This window comes from Pimephales promelas, chromosome 3, assembly GCF_988280905.1.
Source record: "Pimephales promelas chromosome 3, fPimPro1.hap1.1, whole genome shotgun sequence".
NCBI lineage: Eukaryota > Metazoa > Chordata > Actinopteri > Cypriniformes > Leuciscidae > Pimephales > Pimephales promelas.
The window spans coordinates 27,558,241-27,582,368 of NC_142771.1; the positions used below are offsets into that span (position 1 = coordinate 27,558,241).

Below are 24,128 nucleotides of genomic sequence, written 5' to 3' on the forward strand. Positions count from 1 at the left end.
CCCGATGCTGCCCCGAGTGTACGACACAACACTCCTCTATAGACGAATGTCTTCAGATATGCTACATGGAAACACTTTCAAGTAAGGTATCTGATTCTGAATCCTTTTCTGATCTTTTTTTGGATGGCAGTGGTGTTTTTGAAAGATACCAGATTTTCAGTCAAATTGTTGTTATATAGGCCTATTTACCATTTATAATTATGATTACATTTTATATACTAATATGATTATATTTGATAATAAAAAATTTAAATGACGTTATTATTATAAATTATTTTAAAATAATAAAAATATGTGAAAAGTTTCAGAATCTTTCTGCCATTTAAATGGTAAAAGGTTTAATCTCTTTAATTTGTTTAATATTTGTGTTTATTCATTTGTTTATTTTTTATAGTTATATTGGCTATACCAATTGCTTTTCAAAAAGCATCATGCTTCATCATGAGCAACATGACCAACTCTTAAAATAAATGATTAAAAATGCAGAAACATTAAAGGGTTGGGTGAACTAACCCTTTAAGAATTTTTGGGTGAACTAACCCTTTAAGAATCATAGAAATTTAAATGTTTAGAAACTTAAACAGAAAAAAAACTGTAATCCTTATTTTAAAATAAAATATCCTTTCAAAGTCCTGGGCAGTGAAGAAAGTTGCTTACCCTAAAAAAGAAACTAGTTTGCCTACTTTTTATGCAAAAAGTTTTATGCAAGTTTTTTTTTTTTTTTTTTGCACTTTTATTACTTTGTGTTACTTTTTCTCATCTGGACTGGGCTTGCTTGATTGATGGACTTCAATGGGAACCAAACGGTTTAAGGTCCAAATGAGAGTTTCAGTGCAGCTTCAAAGGGCTTTAAATGACACCAGACGATGAATAAGGGTCTTATCTAGCGAAACGATCTGTCATTTAAAAAATAAATAAAAAAGTTTAAGTTTTATAAGCACAAATGCTCGTCTTGCTCTGTTCTGTGATGAGCGTTCGTTACTCTCCTGTTCAAACTCATTCATCAAAATGAACAAATCTTATTTCATAACTTGAAGGGTCCCTGATAAGACCCTTATTCATCATCTGGTGTCGTTTAAAGCCCTTTGAAGCTGCACTGAAACTCTCATTTTGACCCTGAACCGTTTGGTTACCATTGAAGTCCATTAAATGGAGAAAATCCTGGAATGTTTTCATCAAAAACCTTAATTTCTTTTTGACTGAAGAAAGAAAGACGTGGACATCTTGAATGACATGGGGGCGAGTAAATTATCAGCAAAAGTTTTTTTTTAAGTGAACTACTCCTTTAATACCCTTTCTGACATCCTTCCATCATCGCCATACCTCACAAATGGAAAAATGGTGTGTCCAACATATGCTGCAAAGAAGCGCAGTTTAAAAGACATTCAGCCTGTAAGTAAAAACAACACTATCAAATTAGCTTGGATAAACTACACTGCCTTGCGGCTCATATGCAATTTCTTATTTTCTTCAGTGATTATGCTTGTTAATGGTAGTTTTCCCAAAATGGTTTAATTCTGTCATTAATCACTCTCCTTCATGTTGTTCCAAACCCATAAGATTTTCAGTCATCTTCACTTTCTGTCCCTCCAGACATAATTAAGGTATTCTAACCTAATGTTACTCCATGGTTCAACCTAAATGTTATGAAGCGACATTCTATCCCTTAACCATAATCACCTTATTTACAACATATTAATCTCCAACGCATATTCACCAGAGCCCCTCAATGCATGTTGTGTTGATGCGAGAGCAGACGTTTGTTGCATGAACACAACAATTATGTTTTGTTTTTTACACAAATCACTGGTGTCAGTTCATATAACTGAGGTTAAACCATGAGTCACATTGATTACTTTTATGATGTCTTTACTGCCTTTCTCGGCCTTGAAAGTGCATAGACTGTCAATGAAGTGACAGAAAGCTCTCGATTTACTCTAAAAGATCTTCCTTTGTGTTCTGAAGATGAATGAATGCCTTACAGGCTTGGAACGAGAGAGTGAGTAATTAATGACAGAATTACCCCATTAACAAGCATAATCACTGATTAAAATAAGACATTGATGCATATGAGCCGCAGAGCAGTGTAATTTATCAAAGCTAATTTGATAGTGTTGTTTTTACTTACAGGCTGAATGTCTTTTAAGCTGCACTTCTTTTCAGCATAATGTTGGACACACCATTTTTCCATTTGTGAGGTATATGGCAATGATGTATGTCAGAGAGGGTGTTCATCTACATGCGTGTGAACCTAATTTCATATGCACTTAGACAGCCAAAACAATTTTTACAAAATAAGTGACCCAATGTGTGTAACCCAACAGTTGGGTTCAAAAAATAACCCAATGTTTTTTTTTACTGTGCATGTTTGAATTTGATCATCAAAGGTCAGCAGCAAGACATTGGTTAATAAAGTGAGATTAATTTTATTTCTTAATATACTTAATATTAAGAGATTAAGTATATTTGTGCAATTTCACATTTAACTAATTATAACAACTTAACGAGTTTGCATTACACCGTTTTTATTCATTTTGAGGAATACTGAATCTTTTTGTGTGCAAGTGAGATGAATCAATGCTCACATTTAGTCTAGATCTACAATAACCTTCATGTTCATACAACAGTACCTTTACTCCCAATTTCTGTACAGGTATCAGTCAATAAATGGGAAAACAAAGTAACTTGCGTTACTTGTTTGAAAAAGTTACTTTACTTGAAAAAAGTAATCTGATTACTTAACTCACAATACTTGTAATTTGTTACCCCCAACAATTTGTGCCCATGATGTACAAAATCATGTATGTTGCAACCAAATGTGCATTTCACGCAAATTGCATGCAAGAAATTACTAAAAGTATTTGATATATGGCAGAATCCTTCTTAAATTGTCTAAAATATCACACATTTCAAAGCCAAAATAAAAAAGCATTTTTGAAACTAATATGCTACATGTGCACAGTTTTTGTTATCAGACAAAAGGTCATATATAGCAGAAAGAAAGCACACAGCAGACATTTTTGCCCTTCTAAGATTAGCAAGCATGTGATCCTGCCTAATCCAGCACAGACAATCAGTACCGGAAAAGCTGTTTATCTGTTACCCAGCATCACCCTCAATATCTCATAAAACCTACATTAAGCTGTCTCGTTTTACAATTCTGCACGGTTAAACACCTCACCTCTCACATACACTTCAATAAAAACAGAAACTTTACTACTCATCTACAAACAATCTAACCACTGAATTCACTAAAATACATTTCATAAACGGCACAAAGCAATATATAATCACAATATACATATATATATATATTAATAAGATACAAATATTTTGATTACTGCATCCCTTATGAGTATATGTTATGTAAACCTTATGAGTTTCTCTTTAGAAAAATAATCATGTTTGGACGAAACACTGCATAGTATGTCCATTTTTAAATATTTCAATAAATGAATAAGGTATTTGGGTTAAATGGCCTAATGTCAGACCTGAATCAGGGCACACCTCTAAAACACCCAGCAACACCATACAGTGAAATTCATAAAGACACAATTCATTTTCCTTCTGTAAACAAATTGAATCACATCAAACATAAAACTATACAAAATAAAATGTTTTTTTCCCCTGCATAAATATAAATGAAATCTGTGCACACGTTAATTATAAGTTAATTTAATATCACTTTTAATAAGATCATAAGTGACAAGATTAATAAACAGCCTCAATACAGTACCATTGTGGGACAGAAATGTCCATCCGCAAAGGCACAAAGTTGTTCATGTGCGCCACTGTATTTCTACTTCTCCTCGTCGTTACTGCGAGATAGAAGCCGTTTTTTGGGGGCCATGACCCAAGCTAAGGCCACTGCTGCTGTCCCATCCCCACTCTGTCGTGAGACACATAAGAACGTGGCCCACAGGAATGCTGAACAGCCCATAAACGCTGTCCTCAGATAAAGAGGCATCAGAACAAAATTCAAAAACTGTAAGAAAATACAGATTATTATAATAACTGTCAAGAATATTGACAATGCAAAGGATATTTATTTATGATATTAAATAGAATATTTATATTTAGAAGTATGGCACAGTTATCTGTGTATAAATGGTTTGTGGTGACATAATATAGCTCTTATACCTGCATGAATGGCCAGTACATCAGTCCAGTCTGTAATGTGAAAAAACCCCAACATATTTAGAGTATTTGCCAAAAAAGTTATATCATTCTCAGTAACCTAAATTTAGAACATTGACATTTTAACTTTACCACCCTTTTGAAGACAAACCCAAGAAATGACACACACATACATAATACATGTTTACCTTGACAAGAAAGAAAGAGAAAATCAACTAGGCAATTTTCAACTGGACATATTTGATTTAGACATCAATGAATTGTCCTTTGTGACAATTTATAAAGGTCCATACGGTTGGTGATGGTGATGGGCTAGCTGGTAAAGATGACTTAGTGACCTACCTACCTTGTATGTATTAAAAAACTTTTCTCGCCAGTCAGCATATATGTCCTCTTTGCCCTCCAAGAAACTCACACCTGTAAAGACAAAGAACTGAGTGAAATAGAACAAATAAACACGTGCAATATATGTGTATGTAGGCTATAGCCTATATGTAAATGTGGTATATTTACCTGTGTAGAAGACACTGGTCGCCAAAGGTGAAGCAAAAGTTTGGTCCAAAAGCAGTTTGCGGAAAATCATACCAGCCGATCTTCCCGGGAAACGATGTTCTAAGACTCGTAGCCAGAAGTAATTGAAGTTACCGTGGAAACTCAGAGCCACAATCGCCACGTTTCTCGTGTGTTTCCAGTCCATTTCATCTCTCTGCGCGATGCACTGATGGACAAAATCCCCTCCGGCGAACAAGCATCCGTACAAAGTCACATTACTGAGCCAAGGCAATACCTTTGCTCGTTTGAAAAACGATTTTCTCATGATCAGCAAAACGACAATGTAGCTATTTTGTAACCTTTGTAAATGATGTCGAAGGGCACGAAACAAAACGGTGCTGACATTGACAGACGGCCGCAGCTAAGCTCATAAAATGACCTTTTGCTTAGTAGGTACAAGTTAGAAAGCTGTTCAATTGATCCCCTTAGTTTCTAGTCAGTTATGTTCAACATTTAAAAGGCACAGACACTATTATTATGATTAATAGTTTGACAGCTCATAATTGTGACTCTTGGCAAACATCTTTCAGAAACATTAGAAAATCATTAAAGCACTGCCAAATAAAACACAGATCAATCGAGTAGGTTATACTTTTGCTTCAGTCCATCTTCTTTTTACTTTAAAAGGACAGCCAGGCAAAAACAAGAATTGCGATTCATTGATCCATTTAGCAATTAAATGAAAAGGTTCCAGCGCACGTTCATACGGTGATCAGCAGTTTCCCGTACTTAGGTGCTCAAATCCTGCGTTAATCTGCCCGCGCGCTCCCGCGTGTTCAGCGGTGGCGCGCTTTGATCTGATTTGCATATAGGCCTTTAGCTGATAAAGATCGACTACCGTAACTCACCTAGTAAGACCAGTTACCAGGGGCCTCATGTATAAACGTTGCGTACGCACAAAATGGGCATAGAAATATGCGTACGCATTTTTCCACGTGCACATCGGGATTTATAAAAAATAAACTTGGCGTAAATAAGTGCGTACCGTAAGGATGCTCTTGACCGTGCGTACGCACTCTTTTAGAAGATTATGGGTTTTGGCGACACCGATGGTGAGCTGGAGTCAAATGTCTTTTTGCTTACTATTAGACAGAGAATCTAAAGAAAATTATACATCTACAGAAAGATAATACAAATATAATTTCACAAACCTATCATCACTTGAAGCAAACATCCATCCCTTCTTAAATGACCGCGCCAGCACGCGCGTTGGGCCGTTTGGTGAAACTGACGCACATATAGCCTAGCCTATAATCTAACGGCAGATGGAGTAAAACCGTAAATTTTCATTATGAGTCCAAATCATAAATACAGTCCATATTCACAATAATAGTTTAAATAAATAAAAGAATGGCACTATGTTTTACTTCTGATATAAACATTTAGATTAAATATGCCATTCTCATTAATGGAGTTAAACTCTTAAACTACATGAAATCATTACTGAGAAGTTACAATATATATATATATATATATATATATATTCAATAAATAGAAATAGACCTATTTGTTGTGGATACATTGCTTTTGAACACTTTTCTTTTGGCATGCTGTGTTTTAATGTTTTAACTAGAGATTGTCTGAGAAAACTGTTTCGTGCAAATGCACAACCATGTCTATCTCTTCCATTAAAATCTCTTCCATTATCCATTAAAATATAAATCAATTAAAAATACTATTTGGCCAGTGGAAAAGATTGAGAAAAACTTTCTCTGAAATGTATTTAACACTATTTCATTTATTCATTCAAAAACAAGGCAAGGATATAGGCTACAAAAAAAAAATGTTTGTAATAATGTGACGGCACATCCGCATTTCATATTTTCCTAACGTCTTGTACCGTTAAACTTGGTATCACGTGGATGAATAATCATATGCAAATGATATGCAGATGAGGATATGCATAGTAAAACTAGGCGTTGTAATCTCCATATATGGTTATTTCGGGGAGGAGACGCACGTGCGCATAATCTCCCGCTGACTGGGATTTATAAAGTGAATTCTGCGCAGGTTCTGGCGTAGGCTACGAACGGTTTTATAAATCTGAAAACTTTTGTGCGTACGCAAATTCTGCCTTATGTGCGTACGCACACTTTAAGGATGAAATCTACGCAAAGTTTTATGCATGAGGCCCCAGATCCTTATCTTCGAGCTATCAACGTTCACTGAGACTTTTAATGCTTGAAATGTTAACATTTCATCCTTGGGAAAACTGAAAACTTAACAACCAAAATGTTTTTTTTTTTTTTTTTTTGGTATTGAGATCTCATGTATAGGCTATACATGCACTTAATATGGAGAAGCCTCCCAAAACGTTGCTTATTTTCAAATATTTGCTCAATGTCTCAGGTTCTAAGCACATCCCAGTGTGAACTTAAGATGTGAAGTGACGATACGTTTAGCCATTACTTTTTTTAAATGCATCATTATATTCAAATTGCAAACATGAGGAGAGTCTCTGCATGAAAGACCCATGACTGGCAGATGAACGTGCTCTGAAACGGTAGGAAATCAAATTAGATAGAATGGATGATTTTAACTGTGACAAGATGATTGACAGGGCAGTTTACGATGACAGGATGCACGCAGCACGCATGCACGCAGAGCTGTCTGTTAAATGTGATAGTTATGTCCCAAAGCTTGCCTACTCTTTTGCTACACACTCAAAAGTATGTACTTGCACAAAAAGAGTACATACTTTTAGGGTGTAGTATAAGTAAGCGAATTGGGATGCAGCATGTGTCTTCGGACAAGATGGCCAAGATGGCCTCCACAGCGCCTGAAAATTTGCTGCTGGTCCCTGAGCTCGCTTCAGCCCACAAGCCAGCTCAAGTGTCTCGCGGCTGTCGAGACAGCCACCCTTCCAGAGTATCGTCCTGTCGAGGTCACTGCCACGTCTGAGCCTGTTCTTATGAGAGAAGCCCCAGAGAATATTATTGTCACTCCTCGCGATTCCTTTGGCAAAGACGGCCGCTGCCTCACCATCTGGGTTCTCGGCAAAGATGGCCACCGCCTTGCCGCCTGAACCCTCAGCTACGATGGCTGCCACCGCCACACTGCCTGAGCCCTCAGCCAGCATTGCTGCTGCCATGTCAGAGCTTGTCCCAAGACCTGTTCCTAGACCTGTCCCTGCTCCTGTTTCTGTTCCTCAACCTATTCCTGTTCAAAGACCTATCCCCTGGGTCCCTGGCTAGAGTGGCCAAAAGTCCCATGGAAAGGCCACGATGGCCGATCCGCCCTGGCCACCCAAACTGCAGACTCAGACTTAAGAGACACTTCTCCTGCATACCATTGTCTGGTTTCGTTGTTCCCTCAAAGAACACTTACCTGCATGATACCTACCAGAACGATTTGTCTTCCGTCATATGCTTCCTTCATCCATCTTCAATCATCTGCCTAAAACTCCGTTTCAGAACCTGCTACAGATATGACCATTACTCATCCAGATATCGATCCAGAACACTACAAATATCAGTTGTTCACCTGCTTCCATTGTTGTGATCACATACTTCTGCAAATAAACCTGTTGATTACTTAACCTGTGTGAGGTCAGGAGGTCAGGTTGAGGTCAGGAATCTGTGCAGGCCAGTTATGTTCCTCCACAGACCAAACTTGCTCACCAATGTCTTTAAGGACCTTGCTTTGACCTTGCCCCCCCCCAAACTTTACACTTTGCACAATGCAGTCAGGCAAGTCCAGTTCTCCTGGCAACCGCCAAACCCAGACTCTTCCATCGGATTGCCAGACAAGTGTGATTTGTCACTCCAGAGAACACTTCTCCACTGGTCTAGAGTCCAGTGGCTGAGTGCTTTACACCACTGCATCCGACACTTTGCAATGCACTTGGTGATGTAAGGCTTGGATGCAGCTGCTCAGTCATTGAAACCCATTCCATGAAGCTCTTTACACACTGTTCTGGAGCTAATCTGAAGGCCATATGAAGTTTGGAGGTCTGCAGCTATTCAGTGCTGATTCAGGATGCACTGACCCCCACTCTTGTGATTTTATGTGGCCTACCACTTTGTAGCTGAGTTGATGTTGTTCCCAATTGCTTCCACGTTGTTATAATACCACTAACAGTTGACTGTGGAATATTTAGTGAGTACATTTTTACGAATGGACCTATCACGGTTCTATTCATGAACGGTTAAAATCACTGCGCTCATGAGCGACCTATTTGGTATTGGGTTGTCCCAATACCTTTGGCATAATAGCAGTTGTGAAGTTAGTATTTATTTAAAATAAGTCTACTCAAGACACAGAAGAGTGTATTTGGATGCAGCAGTCTGAATGAATCAAAGAAGAGAACCGCCTGCTCCGAACATCAACTATTCGTAATGAAAAATGGGATATTAAATACCCAAATAACATCAACTTTACAAATAAAACTCATTGGAAATATTTTTACAACAGTTTTATCCAGACACAAATTTATTTTTGGTAATAGTATTTAATAAATCCTGTAAATGCTTTTCTTAACAATGGTTTGGTTTTGGTAAGTTTTAATAAAACAATTTGCAAACACTTTTCAACCAAGAAGATGTAAATTAATTTGAATGCAAATTATATTTTGGTTTTGCATTACTATATTTTTATGAGCTCAATCATGGCTACAACAAAATAAATTTGGTCACGTTAAATGTATTTCATTATTTAAACGTAGCCTATATAAAAGCATGTGATTTCCACCGCGTGATGTCAGAGGCCACGTCATGACGTAAAAGAAAAACTGAATCAGGTTTTTCGAATATTTTCTATTCGAAAGAACCGAATTGCGTCGGAGACAGTCCACACACTACTGTACTGCATCATTACATGTCTTTGCGTTGGGGGTAAGTAAGGGGTAAACCAAGGAGCTCACGAGTCACGGACACTGTTAGGGGGCGTATGTTTAGGCTACGTCAGCGCTGCCAGCGTGGAGCGGCATGACACCAGGAAGTAGCACAATTCAATTGACTATACAAATAACCAAAGAGAAAGGGTACCCGAAGTGGATTCTTGTGCTTTCTGGTTTTGCTTCCCTAAAATACACAGCAAGTGACAACGCACAGGGACTAGTCCATGCGACTGGGTTTTCAACATTGCATGGATAAACCGCCCGTGAAGGTAATGTAGAACAGTGCGTAATTATATCATTCCCTGAAGGACTCGCTCATTTGATTAAAGTGCAGGAAGCTTATTCTCTGGATGATGCTATGCTACTGGATGCTACTGGATTCATTTAAAGCCTCAATTGAGTAACGTTTGTGCATAAAGCTCACCGTCTAGTGATACCGTCCCTTTTCTTGTAATGTGAAAATGAAATTTAGGCTTTAATAGATGGTGGTCAGCAAAATACAAAAATGGTGGTCTGCAAACCACTTTCGTTTAGTATTTCTAAAGTATTTCTAAAACTGAAACAGTCACAAATCAGTTGTGTAGCCTATTGATGCGTTGTGTTAGAACAGGATGCGCACGAGGATAGGCATGACATTATCTTACTAGATGAGTGCCCGTGTAATGGAATGAGCCTTGTCATCCGACAGGTTTTCATATCCTGTATATCAGGAATTACACATGTAGAACAGAGAAAGCTAGAATTAAGAGACTAATCAGACTAATTTTATGCAAGTTAGCAGAATTCACACACACACAAAAAAAAGCATTTACCAAGTCTACTAATAGTATTTTTGTTATTTAGTCAGTGTTTGAATGTATTGTAATGTTAAAAACGCCCAATTATCACAAATGGACAGAGGCGTGAATGTTTTCTTTTTTTATCACAGGCGGTGAAAGTGCCCTACAGGTGAAATATGAGTTTTGTTAAAGCATGAGTAATAATTTTATTTGATGTGACAAGAAATGTGATATACAGCCATTGTGATCAAGTTAGCAAGTCATCCAGTTTTTCAATGCAATGTCCTTCACAAGGAAGTAACCATATGCATTCTACTGTGTAATTGTAGATGATGGACCCTACACTTGCTGAGATGGGGAACCATCTTTCTGGTGCCATAAAGATTTTAGAAAGTGGAAAATTGTAAGACCTTTTACATTACAACATTTTCAGTAATTGTTGTGATTAAATTCACATAGCTGTTATGCTAATAACCTTCTTATGACATGTTGACACTATGTCCAGGGTTTTGTTTTACATATACCAAGTATCGTTGTATAACCATAATGTTGTGTGGATTTATTCAGGGAATCTGATCAGATTAAAGAAAGAAGAAAGTTGAGTTGGAAAGACATTCCTGGACCCTTACAAGGAGAGTGAGTGAGACTCGATAATACTGTAAATCACATTTTACATTTATAATGTTTCTTGTCTTGCTCTGTATTTATAAGGTATTTCATGGGGTTTCAAGTCATATCTGATATATTTTCAAAACATTTCAAAGTCTTTCTTTTCTTCTTTCTTTTTCCATACATTTCCGACAGTGGACAGGATGTTGTTAGCGTACTCCAGCTAGTCCAGAACCTGATGCATGGGGATGATGACCAGCAGGGTCATCGGTAGGTCACAGCATTATGGAGCTGTTTGGTTTGTAGACCTAAAACCAAGAAACAAATTCCTTAGGACTTTTGAATGTGTTTTTGACAATAGGAGTTTTTAATTTATACACTACTGTTCAAAAGTGTGGGATCATGTAGATGTATATTTGCTCATTTGTTCTTAAACTAATGCTTACACTATGCTCAACATTAATGAAAATTAATAAATACTTTTGTTCAGCAAGGATGCATTCAATTTCTCAAAAGTGACAGTAAAGACATTTATAATGTTACAAAAGATTTATATTACTGAAAATGCAGCTTTGACATCACAGGAATAAATTGTACCTTAATATGTATTAAAATGGAAAACTGTTCTTTTAAATTGTAGTACTAATATCACTGTTTTACAGTATTTTGGATAAAATAAATGCAGCATTTGTGAGAAATAAGCCTTCTTCAAAACATAAAATACTCTTAAAGACTTTCTACAGACAAATTTTAAATAAAATACAAGGCAGAAAAGTCTCTTAGAATAATGTTATTCAAAGGCTTTTTTTTTACTCATTAACCAAGTCTGAATTAGTCTTAGGGTTGGTCTACAAGTTGACCGAGAGCATATGTAAACCCCTTTGTGACCATGTGGTGTGATAAAACTATAAATGTCTGTTTAGCAGGATGCAGTATGTCGGAGAGCAGGGACACATGGCTCTATTAGGACACAGTCTGGCTGCATATATTTCTGTCCTGGAACGAGAAAGATTGAGAAAGCTGACCACCCGCATCCTGTCGGACACCACTCTCTGGCTCTGCAGGCTTTTCAGGTACGCTCAAGTTATCTCGGTAATCTCATGTGGTTTCAGGTGGATTTTCTTCTTGTCATACAAACAAAATTAAGTGATGTATAGAGATTTGTGTTGAAGAGGATTAATAAATCCATCTTTGGTTCATCTTAGCAAATTGTTTAGGCTGTCTTTCACTTAAAAAAAACCTAGGGGGCAAAAGATCAAGCTTTTTATTATAACAGTGACTTTAAGGTGTAGTTCACCCAGATATTAAAATGATGTCATTAATAATTAAATTAATTAATTACTCACCCTCATTATATTGTAATGACCAATAAATGATATTCGAAATGTTAAAAAGAGATTCTCTACCAACAAAATATGAGGTGCAACCTAAAGTTCATGACATGTCAGATGAAGTTGGATTTCTTTAAGAGTGAGAGTGGATCTTTTTCGAGAGACCAAGAGCGAGAGACATTTTTCCAATTTATAATAAATTAAATGAAAAATCTTGTTTCAACTAAATAAATATAAAATAAAACACTAAAAACTGCTACTAGGGAATTCAGGCATGAAAACATTGTGATGTACAGTATGAAAATGGAAATTCATCTTGGGATTTGGTAAATATTAAAGGGGTCATCGGATGCAAAATTCAATATGCTGTCATATTGGATGCAATATGATGTCACATTGCTCATGCTCCGCTCACATCCACTGATGAACCGTTCCGTATTAGCGTATTTCCGCCCTCAGCCATTTGAATACACCATGGAGGAGAGGGTTGGTGAGCAGTTGCTCATTATCTTTTAAAGAGACGTGCACCGAAACGGGTCTCTGTGAAGAGAGTTGTCTTTGAGGAGGTAAAAAGGGTGTTTTACACAAGTATGTTACAAACTTTACACAAAGACCCTAAAGAATCATACCAACTTGGGGAAAATAGGCATTTGATGACACCTTTAAAATATTGGAATTAATTATTTTTCATAGATATGAAAATGGCTCGGCATATTACCATGAAGATGATCGTGAGGGGCTGCTGAAGGTGTGTCGGCTAGTTATTAATACTCATTATGAGGAGTACGCTACAGAGGGCTTTACAGTGCTGAGCTCCAAACATCCTGTGATTTACCAAAGTGCTGCATGCAGACCTGGCCTGGGACAATATCTCTGCAGTCAGGTACAATGTCACCTCCACTTCGCTTGTCTATGCTGCATGATCTGAAATGTTTCACATTACCACCAACCACACTACATTAAAACACTACATGTGTGCATTTGCATAGTGATGGATGCTATGTGCTTTGATTTAGAAAACTTTTTTTGTTTTTTTTTTTCTTTTCAGCTAGGACTGCCTTTGTCAAGTCTTTGTATTGTGCCCTGTAACACCATGTTTGGCTCCTTGCATCAAATGGTAAGAATTTGTATTTTGGTGAATACTGAAGGGAGTGCACTAGCTTTCAAAAGTTTTGGTTTGGTAAGATTTTTCGAAATGTTTTTTTGAAAGAAATCTTATATGCTCAAAATACACTAAAAACAGTAAAATATTTGATTTATATTTTAAAATGTAATTTATTCCAGCGACCAAAAAGCGGAATTTTCATTATTTCAGTCTTTAGTGTCACGTGATCCTTCAGAAATCATTCTAATATGATGATTTGCTGCGCAAGACACGTTTATCATTATTATCACTGTTGAAAACAGTTGTGCTGATTAATATTTATATGGAAGTCAAGTCATAATGCATTTGATCAGGATTCTTTAATTTATAGAAAGTTCAAGTAAAGTAACTCTATAAATCTCTTTACTGTCACCTTTAATCAGCGTAATGTATCCTTGAAAAAGTATTTCTTTAAAAGAAAAAAAATCTCACTGATCCCCAAACTTTTGAACGATAGTGTACATTTAAGAACAAATTAAACCAAGTAAAAGATAAACAAGGAATTTGCATCAGTCTATATGCAAAACAGTGCAGACATACACTAACATTAACACATTAAATAGAAAGATAATTGGAATTGAAACTCTTTTTTTCACAAAAGTAATGAGACCGTGTTGATCAAATGAATACAAGATGAGCTAAAATGGTGTGTTTTTCACTAAATTTTCTTTTTAAAGGATGTTGCATTGCTTGACAAGCTCATCAAAGATGATCGCGAATCAGGGAAAGTTCCACTGCTGTTGATAGCGAATGCTGGTCGGTTTGCTAGGACCTTATTTATTCAAGCAACTTAGTTTTTTTGCATGCATATGTTGATAGTCAATTTTACAGTGGATCATTAATATTTAGTTAATCTCTCAGGAACGCCAGGTGCAGGTCACACAGACAAACTCAGTCGCCTGAAAGAGCTCTGCGTTCAGTACAACATGTGGCTTCATGTGGAGGGGTTGGTATCAACTGGTTATATGTTATAGGTTTTAAATATATGTGGATGTGAATATACACTCACCTAAAGGATTATTAGGAACACCATACTAATACTGTGTTTGACCCCCTTTTCTCCTTCAGAACTGCCTTAATTTTGCGTGGCATTGATTTAACAATGTTAAAAACCAATTTGAATGTTAGAAACCAATTTGAAATGAAGCGAGCTTTGTGACATGGTGCATTATCCTGCTGGAAGTAGCCATCAGAGGATGGGTACATGGTGGCCATATAGGGATGGACATGGTCAAAAGAAACAATGCTCAGGTAGGCCGTGGCATTTAAACGATTCCCAATTGGCACTAAGGGGCCTAAAGTGTGCCAAGAAAACATCGCCCACATCATTACACCACCACCACCAGCCTGCACAGTGGTAACAAGGCATGATGGATCCATGTTCTCATTCTGTTTACGCCAAATTCTGACTCTACCATCTGAATGCCTCAAAAGAAATCGAGACTCATCAGACCAGGCAACATTTTTCCAGTCTTTGACTGTCCAATTTTGGTGAGCTCTTGCAAATTGTAGCCTCTTTTTCCTATTTGTAGTGGTGATGAGTGGTACCTGGTGGGGTCTTCTGCTGTTGTAGTCCATCCGCCTCAAGGTTGTGCGTGTTGTGGCTTCACAAATGCTTTGCTGCATACCTCGGTTGTAACGAGTGGTTATTTTAAAGTTGCTCTTCTCTCAGCTTGAATCAGTCGGCCCATTCTCCTCTGACCTCTAGCATCAACAAGGCATTTTCGCCCACAGGACTGCCACATACTGGATGTTTTCCCTTTTCACACCATTCTTTGTAAACCCTAGAAATGGTTGTGTGTGAAAATCCCAGTAACTGAGCAGATTGTGAAATACTCAGACCGGCCCGTCTGGCACCAACAACCATGCCACGCTCAAAATTGCTTAAATCACCTATTACCTATGCCCATTCTGGCATTCAGTTTGGAGTTCAGGAGATTATCTTGACCAGAACCACACCCCTAAATACATTGAAGCAACTGCCATATAATTGGTTGATTAGATAATTGCATTAATGAGAAATTGAACCGGTGTTCCTAATCCTTTTGGTGAGTGCATAAATGTATTTAATGTGTGTGTGTGTTTGAATAAACAGAGTTGATTAACATATTTTGAACAGATATTGTTTAAATTGACTTTCTGTGGCATTCTTTTCAGGGTTAATTTGGCAACGCTTGCTCTTGGTCAGATCTCCTCCACTGTCACGGTATGTTGTGGGTTTTTTAGCAATCAAATCCCTGCATTTTCTTCCTGTTGTCAAGAATGTGCTCTAATTTTCTCCCTCTAACTATCAAGGCGGCCACCAAGTGCGATAGTATGACTTTGACTCCAGGCCCGTGGCTGGGCCTGCCCGCTGTGCCCGCTGTCACTCTTTACAGACATGAGGATCCGGCCCTGGTAAGTTGGACCTTTAAAATAAGTGCCAATCAGCATTATACAGCACATCATATAGGAATGTGCAAATACCTCATGCTGTTTGTCTTGTCCTCCCTGCCGACTGGGGGCAGTCGCTCACAGCAGGTCTGACATCCAGCCAACCGGTGGAGAAGCTTCGGGCTTTGCCTCTCTGGCTGTCCCTTCAGTACCTTGGGCATGATGGGATTGTTGAGAGGATTAAGCATGCCTCTCAGCTAGTGAGTACCCTGCCAACTTCATTTAGATAATCTCATGCACTGTAGTGGGCGTAAAGTACTATAAACACTGCTAGATTTACTCTGACCTTGTTGGGAATTGTTCTGTTTCTTTGTAGAGTCAACAGCTTTTGGAGCATTTGAAGACACTGGCTTCAATAAAAACCTCGGTAGGTAAACTTGTCTTGAAACATTTAGCTGTAGGTCGGTACAGTATTTTACAATTACACCACAGTCCTCACAAATAAGTATGTGAATTGAAAGTATCTGAAGCTTCTGTGTATCAGTATTTCCTCTACCCGGAGTTGGTGTTGGTTCATCTATTAATGATAGTTTTATTCACTCGCCCTATGTTGTTCCAAACACAAATACATTTTTCTTCCATGGAATAAACACTAAATTTAAGTTATACTATAGCTTCTGTGAGGAACAGATTCACTTTGCTTCGCTCAAATTCATATTCACAGAAAATATTTGGTGAATAATTACTTGCATTATGGTTTGTTAACAACACTGCTATACAATAGATTTGTGTGACATTGTTCATTAAAACTATTAAAAATCATTTTAATTAATTGAAATAAAGCTATAAATATAAGAAACACTGAACCTTAAAGCTCTTAAATGAAAAGTAGAAATGTTGCTTTGCACACTACCTCAAATAAAATACGTTATTGTGGTAGAAACAGAAAATAAAAAATAAAAATGACAAATAAATAAATAAATACAATTAAAATAACAATGTTGTATGGCTTCCAAAGGCATAAAAGGATAGTACAAGATATTGTGCTTTTTTCATTTAGGAGTTTGACAGACCCAGTTCCCATTTACTTTCTTTATATGGGAAATATCAATCACAATATGCTTTAAAAGTTAACCTATTTTGTAGGGATGCATGATATATCGGCCAGCATATCGGTATCGGCCGATATATGTTCATTTTTAATGTTATCGTTATCGGCCTGGTAAGAAAATGTGGCCGATATATTAAAGCCGATAAATAATATATTATTCCCTTCAGCTGAGACACTTGTTGAGCACTGTTTGTTTTTGAATTTCTTGAAATATGATTGAAATCTCTTCAAAAAATGAAAATACGGTTCGCAATGCAGCGCAAATCTGTCATATCGGCTATACAACACTATAATGAGAACATCATTATAATCGTGTGCTTGGGACATGGATTTAATTATGAGATTTTTGTTTTTGTAATCAGGCTCTCAAAATTAGATACAAATTTGGATTTAAATTTATCGGCCGATATATCGGTTATCCGCTTTCAAATATAAAGAATGATCGGTTATCGGTATCGGCCAAAATGTTCATATCGGTGCATCCCTAATGAAAGAAAGGAAGTCGATGGGTTGGGAATGACTTGAAAGTGAGTAAATGACCCAACTTTTCTTTTACTAGTGACCTTTTCTTAAAATGTTGTTGATATTATCATCACTGGTAGACATTTCTGCCATTTAAACCCATACTATATCACAGTGCTAAAATATTTCAGCTGAAAATGAATATATCAGCTACCATTGGTAGATATTATTTACACTTTTTTTAAGCTTTTTGAACATTTTCGTCCATTTTATCAGTGGCCCACTTTTTTCTTTCAGTCAGAGAATCTAGGCTTAAACCTTAAAAGCAAACACCTCTGTTCTGTGTCACCACCATTAGGATATCCTTGACAGCGAGGTGTCTCTCCTCGAGGCTTTGCGCATGGTAAAGAGCAGAGTGTTTGTCATATGTATGTTGGCGGTGTGGTTTGTGACCGTCAGCAATGTGTGCAGCTCTTATACTGTATACATAGTGTGTTAGTGAGCGTGGGTACCTTGGTTTCAGGATGTGGTGTCTCATTCCCGGGTCCCTCCCATCTCCGGGGGCTCGCTGCGGGACGTGCTGGGCTCTCTTATACTCTCTATTGTAGGTGGGACCAATCCTCTGCTTGCTTGATCCCACTCCACTCCTCCCTTTCACCTGCGCTGTTTCTCCACTGTTCCCTCCCTCACCATGTCCACTCATAAGTGCTGGTGCTCAGTTTAAAGGCTTTTACTCCTGTAAAGGCCTGCCAGTGCTACAGGCATGTGTACACAACATTAGGAATGTCACTTCACAGAGCTTGATGACTTGTTGGGCATCAATGCTGGACCTCGCTTTAGAGCAACAATGAGCCATCATGGGAAATAAGCAGATTTCTTCAAAATGGCCTTTGTGAGAGATGGAGCAAATCTGATGTTCCTGTGTGTAATACTAACACTCGTACTATTAAGAGATTCTTCAGAATGAAGTTATTCATACGTTAGATGCGACTATATGTGTAGCTAAAACAGGAACCACATTACAATGTATATTTAATGTTTTTAAGAGGCTCAATGAAGTCATTTGTTCATAAAACAAATCTTACATTTGTTTAAATGGCTTGGACACAAAAGAGTCTCTTGAATGATATTTGTTAGGCTTTTTTTTTATGTATGTGGTGGTTAGACGTTTATTCATGAAAATGTCCATTAATCATGTGAGAAGCATAATTTAATTAATTATATGCTTTTCTTAGTTATAGCAAAGGTTCCAGCAGCACGTATGCATGACTTAATGTCATGCGCCACATTGTATAGATTGACCTGTCAAACCTGTAGCTAGCAAACAAAAAGCCTCTCCATGACATTGCATCACAGCATTTAAATACTTAACCAATTGTTACAATAACATGTTAGTGCTCACAGCATGACTTTAAGGCCTCCTGTAATAAATCCTCAGATGTGTCACAGGTGTTTTGAGACCCCGTCCCCACCCTCAGTGTCTCTCTGATCTTTGTAGGTGGAGGATGAACTGAATTCTCCCGTGGTAGTGTTCAGGTTTTCACAAGACAACAGCGCTCGTAAGTTGCCTTTCCTTGGTTGTGTGTATATGGTTCTATTGGTTGCACTTTATTTTAAGGTGTCTTTGTTGCACTGTATTTATACATTTTTTATTAATGTACTTACTATAGGGTTAGGGTTTTAGTTTAGGGTTAGTTGCATGTAGTTATACATAATTTATAGTTATTATTATTATAGTAACTACATGTAACAAGAACACTAAAATAAAGCGTTGCCCTTTTAATCAGCAAGAATGGACTAAATTCAAAATGTAAGTGACATTAAACACATTTAAAATGTTACAAAATATTTAATTATATTATTGTTTTTACTATTATTATGTTTACCAAGTAAATGCAGCCTTGGTAAACATAAGAGACTACTTTCAAATTTCTGAATAGTGGTGTGTGTAGTGTAAATATATCTCTAACAGCCAAAAACTCTAATTTTCAGCCTCGAGTGGCGGCTCAGTTGAAGGATATTTTGCGGGAGAGAGAGATATCATTGATGCCCTTAACAGATGGGTAAATGCTTCTCTCATTAACAATATATTATAGGAAATTAGTAAGTTGTGAAATAAGTAAGCTGGGCATGTATAATAGAATGCAGTGCGACCTGTATATACACCGTAGATGCTTTTCTTACAAACGAGTGACTCGACTGCTTTGATCTGATTTGACAGTTAGGTGAGCAGTTGGCGCTGCAGGTTCCCCTCAGCGGCGTAGATGTGGTTGAGCTGGAAGATGAGGGCACGTGTGTTCGTTTCAGCCCCCTCATGACCGCTGCAGGTAAGACATTTGGGAGATAATTAAAAATCTGGAATGCTATCACACTAAGAAACTGGAGACAAACTGGGTGGAACTTTTCTTAAAATTATGTGGGTTAAACTAAGAAGAATAGGCCCATAGAATGTAATTTACATGTACTATATATATATATATATGAGGAGTTCAGATGCAAAAGCCTCTAAATGCCATTTGAAATGTTCTTCTTTAATGATGATTTTTATCAAACTTGTATAATTAAGTTCAGTAATTTCACTTAAATGGCAATGATAATTACCTATTAATTGTTATTTAAGTGAAATTTTTGAACTTAAATATACAAGTTTGATAAAAATCATCATTAAAGAAGAAAATTTCAAATGGCATTTAGAGGCTTTTGCATCTGAACTCTTCATATATATATATTGTTGCTCGCAATAAACTGAATTTTGTCAAAATGCATGTCTACATTTGAATGGCTGGGCAAAGAAACATATGTATTATTCTGAGCATGGCAAGTAAAAGCTGTTTTCTTTGGCCAAATTTTCTCACAGACCTAATTCATGTTGCCATGTTCATGCTAACAATGGTGGTGGTATATGTGTGTGTGTAGCCCTTGGCACTCAGGAGAATGATGTGGCGGCACTGGTGGAGAAGCTGGGAGAGTTGATTCCAGTCCTGTGCTGCACCCTACGCTTCAGACAGGACTTCAAGGATGAGGTGCTACAGCAAGCTTCACTCTCATACATTGAGGACCTGAGCTGGCCTGGTCTTGGAGTTGTTAGGTGAGTCAACATTGACCCTAACAGATATTCCCTCATTCTGAGGAAGAAGGAAACTTTCCTTATTGCACATTTCCACAGTGCCTGATAGTTTCTTTTTTTTCCAGGTATGAGCCCAGAAACACAGACCTTGATGAAGATAAGAGACAACAAAGGGTGGAGAAGATCAACAGTGAATTGCTTAAGAAACTGATGGAGCTTGATACAGACCTGGAGTTCTCTTGTGGTAAATGACTAATGCTCCCATGATTGACAGCTGTAGCATTGCTTTTAAATTCACATGAATTCTGTGACTTTAGAACTGCTGTATTGTGTCCAGGTCCTGAGTTTTGTGAAGAAACTAATGGCATATTTATTGGAATGGCAACTGAAGACCTGGATGTGGCAGAGTTGGTGGAAACTATAGGATCTGTTGGAAGAGACATTGAGGAAAGTGGAAAGGTATGCTTTCATTTTTTTTTCTTTTGGACAGGTGTTTAATAATTTGAGTAGACACCGAATATCAGATAAATGATTCGAAATAATGCATCTGTTTGTGCCTAGTTGTTTGAGAACATGACTGAGGTTGTGAGAAGAGGCATTCAGGAAGCTGAGCTGCAGCTTCAGAAAGCAAATGAAGAGAAACTTATTGAGGAGGTAAGTGCATATCTGTAAGTAGACTGTGGACCAAAAAAAACTTCTTTAACCCTGAAAATAAACAATTTTCAGGATTCTGAAATAGTTGAACCAAAGAAAGTTTTAAGCAAGTTTTGGCACTTAATTTCTAGGAAAAATACATTTTACACCATCCTGTTTATACTTGGTGTTTTAATCCATCTCTTTTGTCCAGTTTCAACCAATACTGTCCTGATTTTTTGAAGGGGTGGTTAAAATTTATGGACTTTCAATCTAATGGATGAAATGAGCTCATGCAATTTACATATGAATGCGAAATGAGAGGATGGGAAAACACACAACTTTTGTTTCTGCTCTGACAAGACCACAGCGAAGAAAGTGAATGTGTGTTAGAAATAAGGAATGGTGAGAGAACATTGTGCTTAGTACATTGTTCTTCTTCAAACCAAATTGAGTTTAAATCCCGTCGGGCTAGTGCGCTTCCCATAAGGTTTAGGCATTAGGTCAGTAGCCGGAGAGCAGACGGTCTTTTGTGGCTGTTCAAACACATTCGGCCACATGAGCGTCTACACTACGAAAGCAATCCAGTCGAATGGATTTTCAACTAACTCTGGAATTGGTCGAAAGTGGACATGCTCAACATTTTGGACCCCCGTTTACAAATGCATTTAGTGTCGTCCACTTGATCGACTGAAATGCATCTTAATACCAGATGTAACTAGGGCTTATGTGATATTGATCATGTGACTCCTTTTTCAGATGGTCAAATGTTCTTGTTTCCATTGAAGATGCTCTTTATATCATTCAAAAATCATGATGGAGAACATGATCATCGTGTTTTACAATAAACCAAACATTTAGAAATTCAGTTGAACTTCTCAAATCGTAATTCATTATAAATAAATATAATAATAAATGTTAATAATTATTACATGTATTCAATCAAAAAATAAAGGAAAGTAAAGTAGTTTTGTGAAATTCCTTTTCTGATTAAATACACCATAAATCATTCCAATAGAGACCATGTTGATGTGTAATTTTTCTCCATTTATTTTTTAGGGCGTACTTCGACAAATTCCTCTAGTGGGCTCTGTGCTTAACTGGTTCTCCCCGGTTCAGGCCTCTGTCAAAGGAAGAACTTTTAACCTAGCTGAAGGTATATAATACAGTATATATAAATATATATATATATATATATGTGCTAAAAATGTTTTCTAATGAAATTGTCAAAAGAACTTGTAGTTTTTAGGTTTGTATACAGTATCTATTTTTTCTTCTCCATAGGTTGTCTGGACAGCACCGAGCCTGTTTATTCCATAAAAGCCCAGATGAATACAGAAGCTTCCCCTGATTCCCCCAAGTCCAGCACCAAACGGTTTCCAGGTACCATCTTGATCTAAGATCAGTATGACCCTAATTACATCGAATTACTCTGCGTCCACAAAATAATGAAATTATCATTATTTGACATTAGAATTATTCATCAATGTGTTTCATTGATGTTCACATACCTCTCAGATTAATCACACCATGTGATTCACAGGCCAAAAACTCTTCCGGCGGCATGGAGCAGGCTCAGACTCTATTAGTGAAACCAGCTCTGTCAGCCAGCTCGAAGAATCGTTCAGGGAAACGGCACCGGTTCAGGTCACTGATGTGGAGGAGGCGGAGGTCCCTCAGGAGAATCCTGCGCACATACCGGAGGATACAGCTTCATCCGACCAGCGTGTGCCAGAGGGACAAGAGACAGAGAGTGTAGACCACCTTAGATAAGACCACTCCTAAATGGTTGCTCTATATAACAGAGGAATATGTGTCCATAACCTTGATGCTTTTGAGCAAACCACTTTTGAAATTAAGAAAAGAAGCAGCTTTAGATGCAAATAACAAAACACTGGAATTTCATGAAAATAATGTCTGAATATGTGTCTGAATCTCACGTCCCTTATTAGTTATTAAATAATCAATTGCACTTTTTTAAATTTGGTTAATCATATGTTATAGGGTCTGCTCACGGTTCTTTATGTGCATTGCCAATATATTCTACCATTATGGGTGGCAGTACGTCTTAGGTTTTGATTTTGAATGCTTATCTTTGTCATCTACAGGCCTGTCTGACAGGTTTTCTGATCCGTTTCCACGCATTATTTACACAACGAAAGGGCTATTGTGGCCTTACTGTCATGATTGTTAATGTCAAAATGTCTTGTTTGCCAAAAGATGGTCTTGCTTTATGTGCTCTCTAAAGGCCGATGTATAAGAAGGAAAGTTGATGCTTGAAGACTTCTTGCAGCTGTTTCTAATCAAATGATAGCCTTATTGCACTTTTATGTACAGAATGTCACACTTTAACCAGAACAGCAGAATATTTATTTATACTCTAAATAATTATCTTGGAGAACATTAGGCTATTTAGAGACATGAGTAACATTTGCTGTGTGTAAAAGAAGTTCAAATCAAACAGATACCCATCCAGCACTTTTGGTTTTACCAATAGTGAAATGATTATTAGACTGTTCTCACTGTGAAGAATGTTTCAGAGATGTCTCTTTGAGTAATTGTTACATTTTTTTGGATGTTTATGAAGGCTACACATAATGTTCTAAAAGGAAGATCCTTATTTTTTGTTTACACCAATGTTAATGGTTTTAGCGCACAAAAAAAGCATTGCTACTGGGGAAATGTAGTTTCATTTATTGTATGAATATTGTGGGAATTATAAATGAGAAGAAATTCACTACAGTTTTATCACATCCATCCATATTTTGAGGGGTATAAAGTGCTCTTTCTGTAACTTTGCTTCCTTACTGAATAATGTAATTGTAGATCTGCTCCTTTTTTTTTCAAAATGATTCTGTCTTAACTGGTGCAATAAATAATTGAGATTTTTCTTTGGATGAAATGAGTACTGACTTATTGTGTCAAACTTATGAAGGGTGTTTTTTTTTTATAATAAACAATTATTTTACATAATTATGAGCAGTTAAGTAAATGACAATAAAGAAAATGCTAAAATATGACTTTACAGTGTTTTTTTAACTGCCTTTAAGATGTAATAGGAATTTTTATACAATTAATGTAATTAGCTAAAAG

The 24,128-nt window shown here is 37.1% G+C and overlaps 2 protein-coding genes across 7 annotated transcripts; one reads left to right on the top strand and one right to left on the bottom strand.

Annotated features, from left to right (window-relative positions):
* Positions 1-62: 62 nt before the first annotated feature.
* On the top strand, positions 63-24,055 carry pdxdc1 (pyridoxal-dependent decarboxylase domain containing 1). Of its 6 annotated transcripts, none has more exons than XM_089128647.1 (24): positions 63-86; positions 10,635-10,708; positions 10,873-10,941; positions 11,110-11,184; positions 11,838-11,987; positions 12,939-13,128; positions 13,294-13,362; positions 14,067-14,145; positions 14,251-14,335; positions 15,547-15,595; positions 15,685-15,786; positions 15,897-16,022; positions 16,139-16,189; positions 17,859-17,939; positions 18,834-18,894; positions 19,328-19,398; positions 19,557-19,662; positions 20,252-20,423; positions 20,528-20,646; positions 20,740-20,861; positions 20,964-21,056; positions 22,095-22,191; positions 22,320-22,418; positions 22,579-24,055. In XM_089128647.1, exons 1-24 carry the CDS (start codon positions 66-68, stop codon positions 22,806-22,808), a joined length of 2,391 nt encoding a protein of 796 aa, XP_088984773.1. In that variant the 5' UTR covers positions 63-65; the 3' UTR covers positions 22,809-24,055. The 6 variants fall into 6 exon arrangements, with proteins under 6 accessions (XP_088984773.1, XP_088984772.1, XP_088984771.1 ...); XM_089128646.1 differs by lacking the exon at positions 63-86 and adding an exon at positions 9,545-9,795 and having other exon boundaries at positions 11,841-11,987; XM_089128645.1 differs by lacking the exon at positions 63-86 and adding an exon at positions 9,547-9,795.
* Positions 2,530-5,489, bottom strand: mpv17l (MPV17 mitochondrial membrane protein like). The gene is made up of 4 exons (XM_039685930.2): positions 4,651-5,489; positions 4,484-4,554; positions 4,141-4,170; positions 2,530-3,985 (listed from the first exon to the last, which is right to left on the bottom strand). The coding sequence occupies exons 1-4, from the start codon at positions 4,952-4,954 to the stop codon at positions 3,800-3,802; spliced, it is 591 nt and encodes a 196-aa protein (XP_039541864.1). The 5' UTR covers positions 4,955-5,489; the 3' UTR covers positions 2,530-3,799.
* Positions 24,056-24,128: the final 73 nt, after the last annotated feature.

Excerpts from the sequence above, each read along its gene's own strand:
- mpv17l (XM_039685930.2), bottom strand. The coding sequence starts at position 4,954 with ATGAGAAAATCGTTTTTCAAACGAGCAAAGGTATTGCCTTGGCTCAGT. Across the intron at positions 4,555-4,650 it reads GACCAGTGTCTTCTACACAG|GTGTGAGTTTCTTGGAGGGC; the intron begins GTAAATATACCA and ends TTGTCTTTACAG. Across the intron at positions 4,171-4,483 it reads AGTTTTTTAATACATACAAG|ACTGGACTGATGTACTGGCC; the intron begins GTAGGTAGGTCA and ends TTCACATTACAG.
- pdxdc1 (XM_089128645.1), top strand. The coding sequence starts at position 9,751 with ATGCGACTGGGTTTTCAACATTGCATGGATAAACCGCCCGTGAAG. Across the intron at positions 10,942-11,109 it reads CCTGGACCCTTACAAGGAGA|TGGACAGGATGTTGTTAGCG; the intron begins GTGAGTGAGACT and ends CATTTCCGACAG. Across the intron at positions 18,895-19,327 it reads TTCACAAGACAACAGCGCTC|CCTCGAGTGGCGGCTCAGTT; the intron begins GTAAGTTGCCTT and ends TCTAATTTTCAG.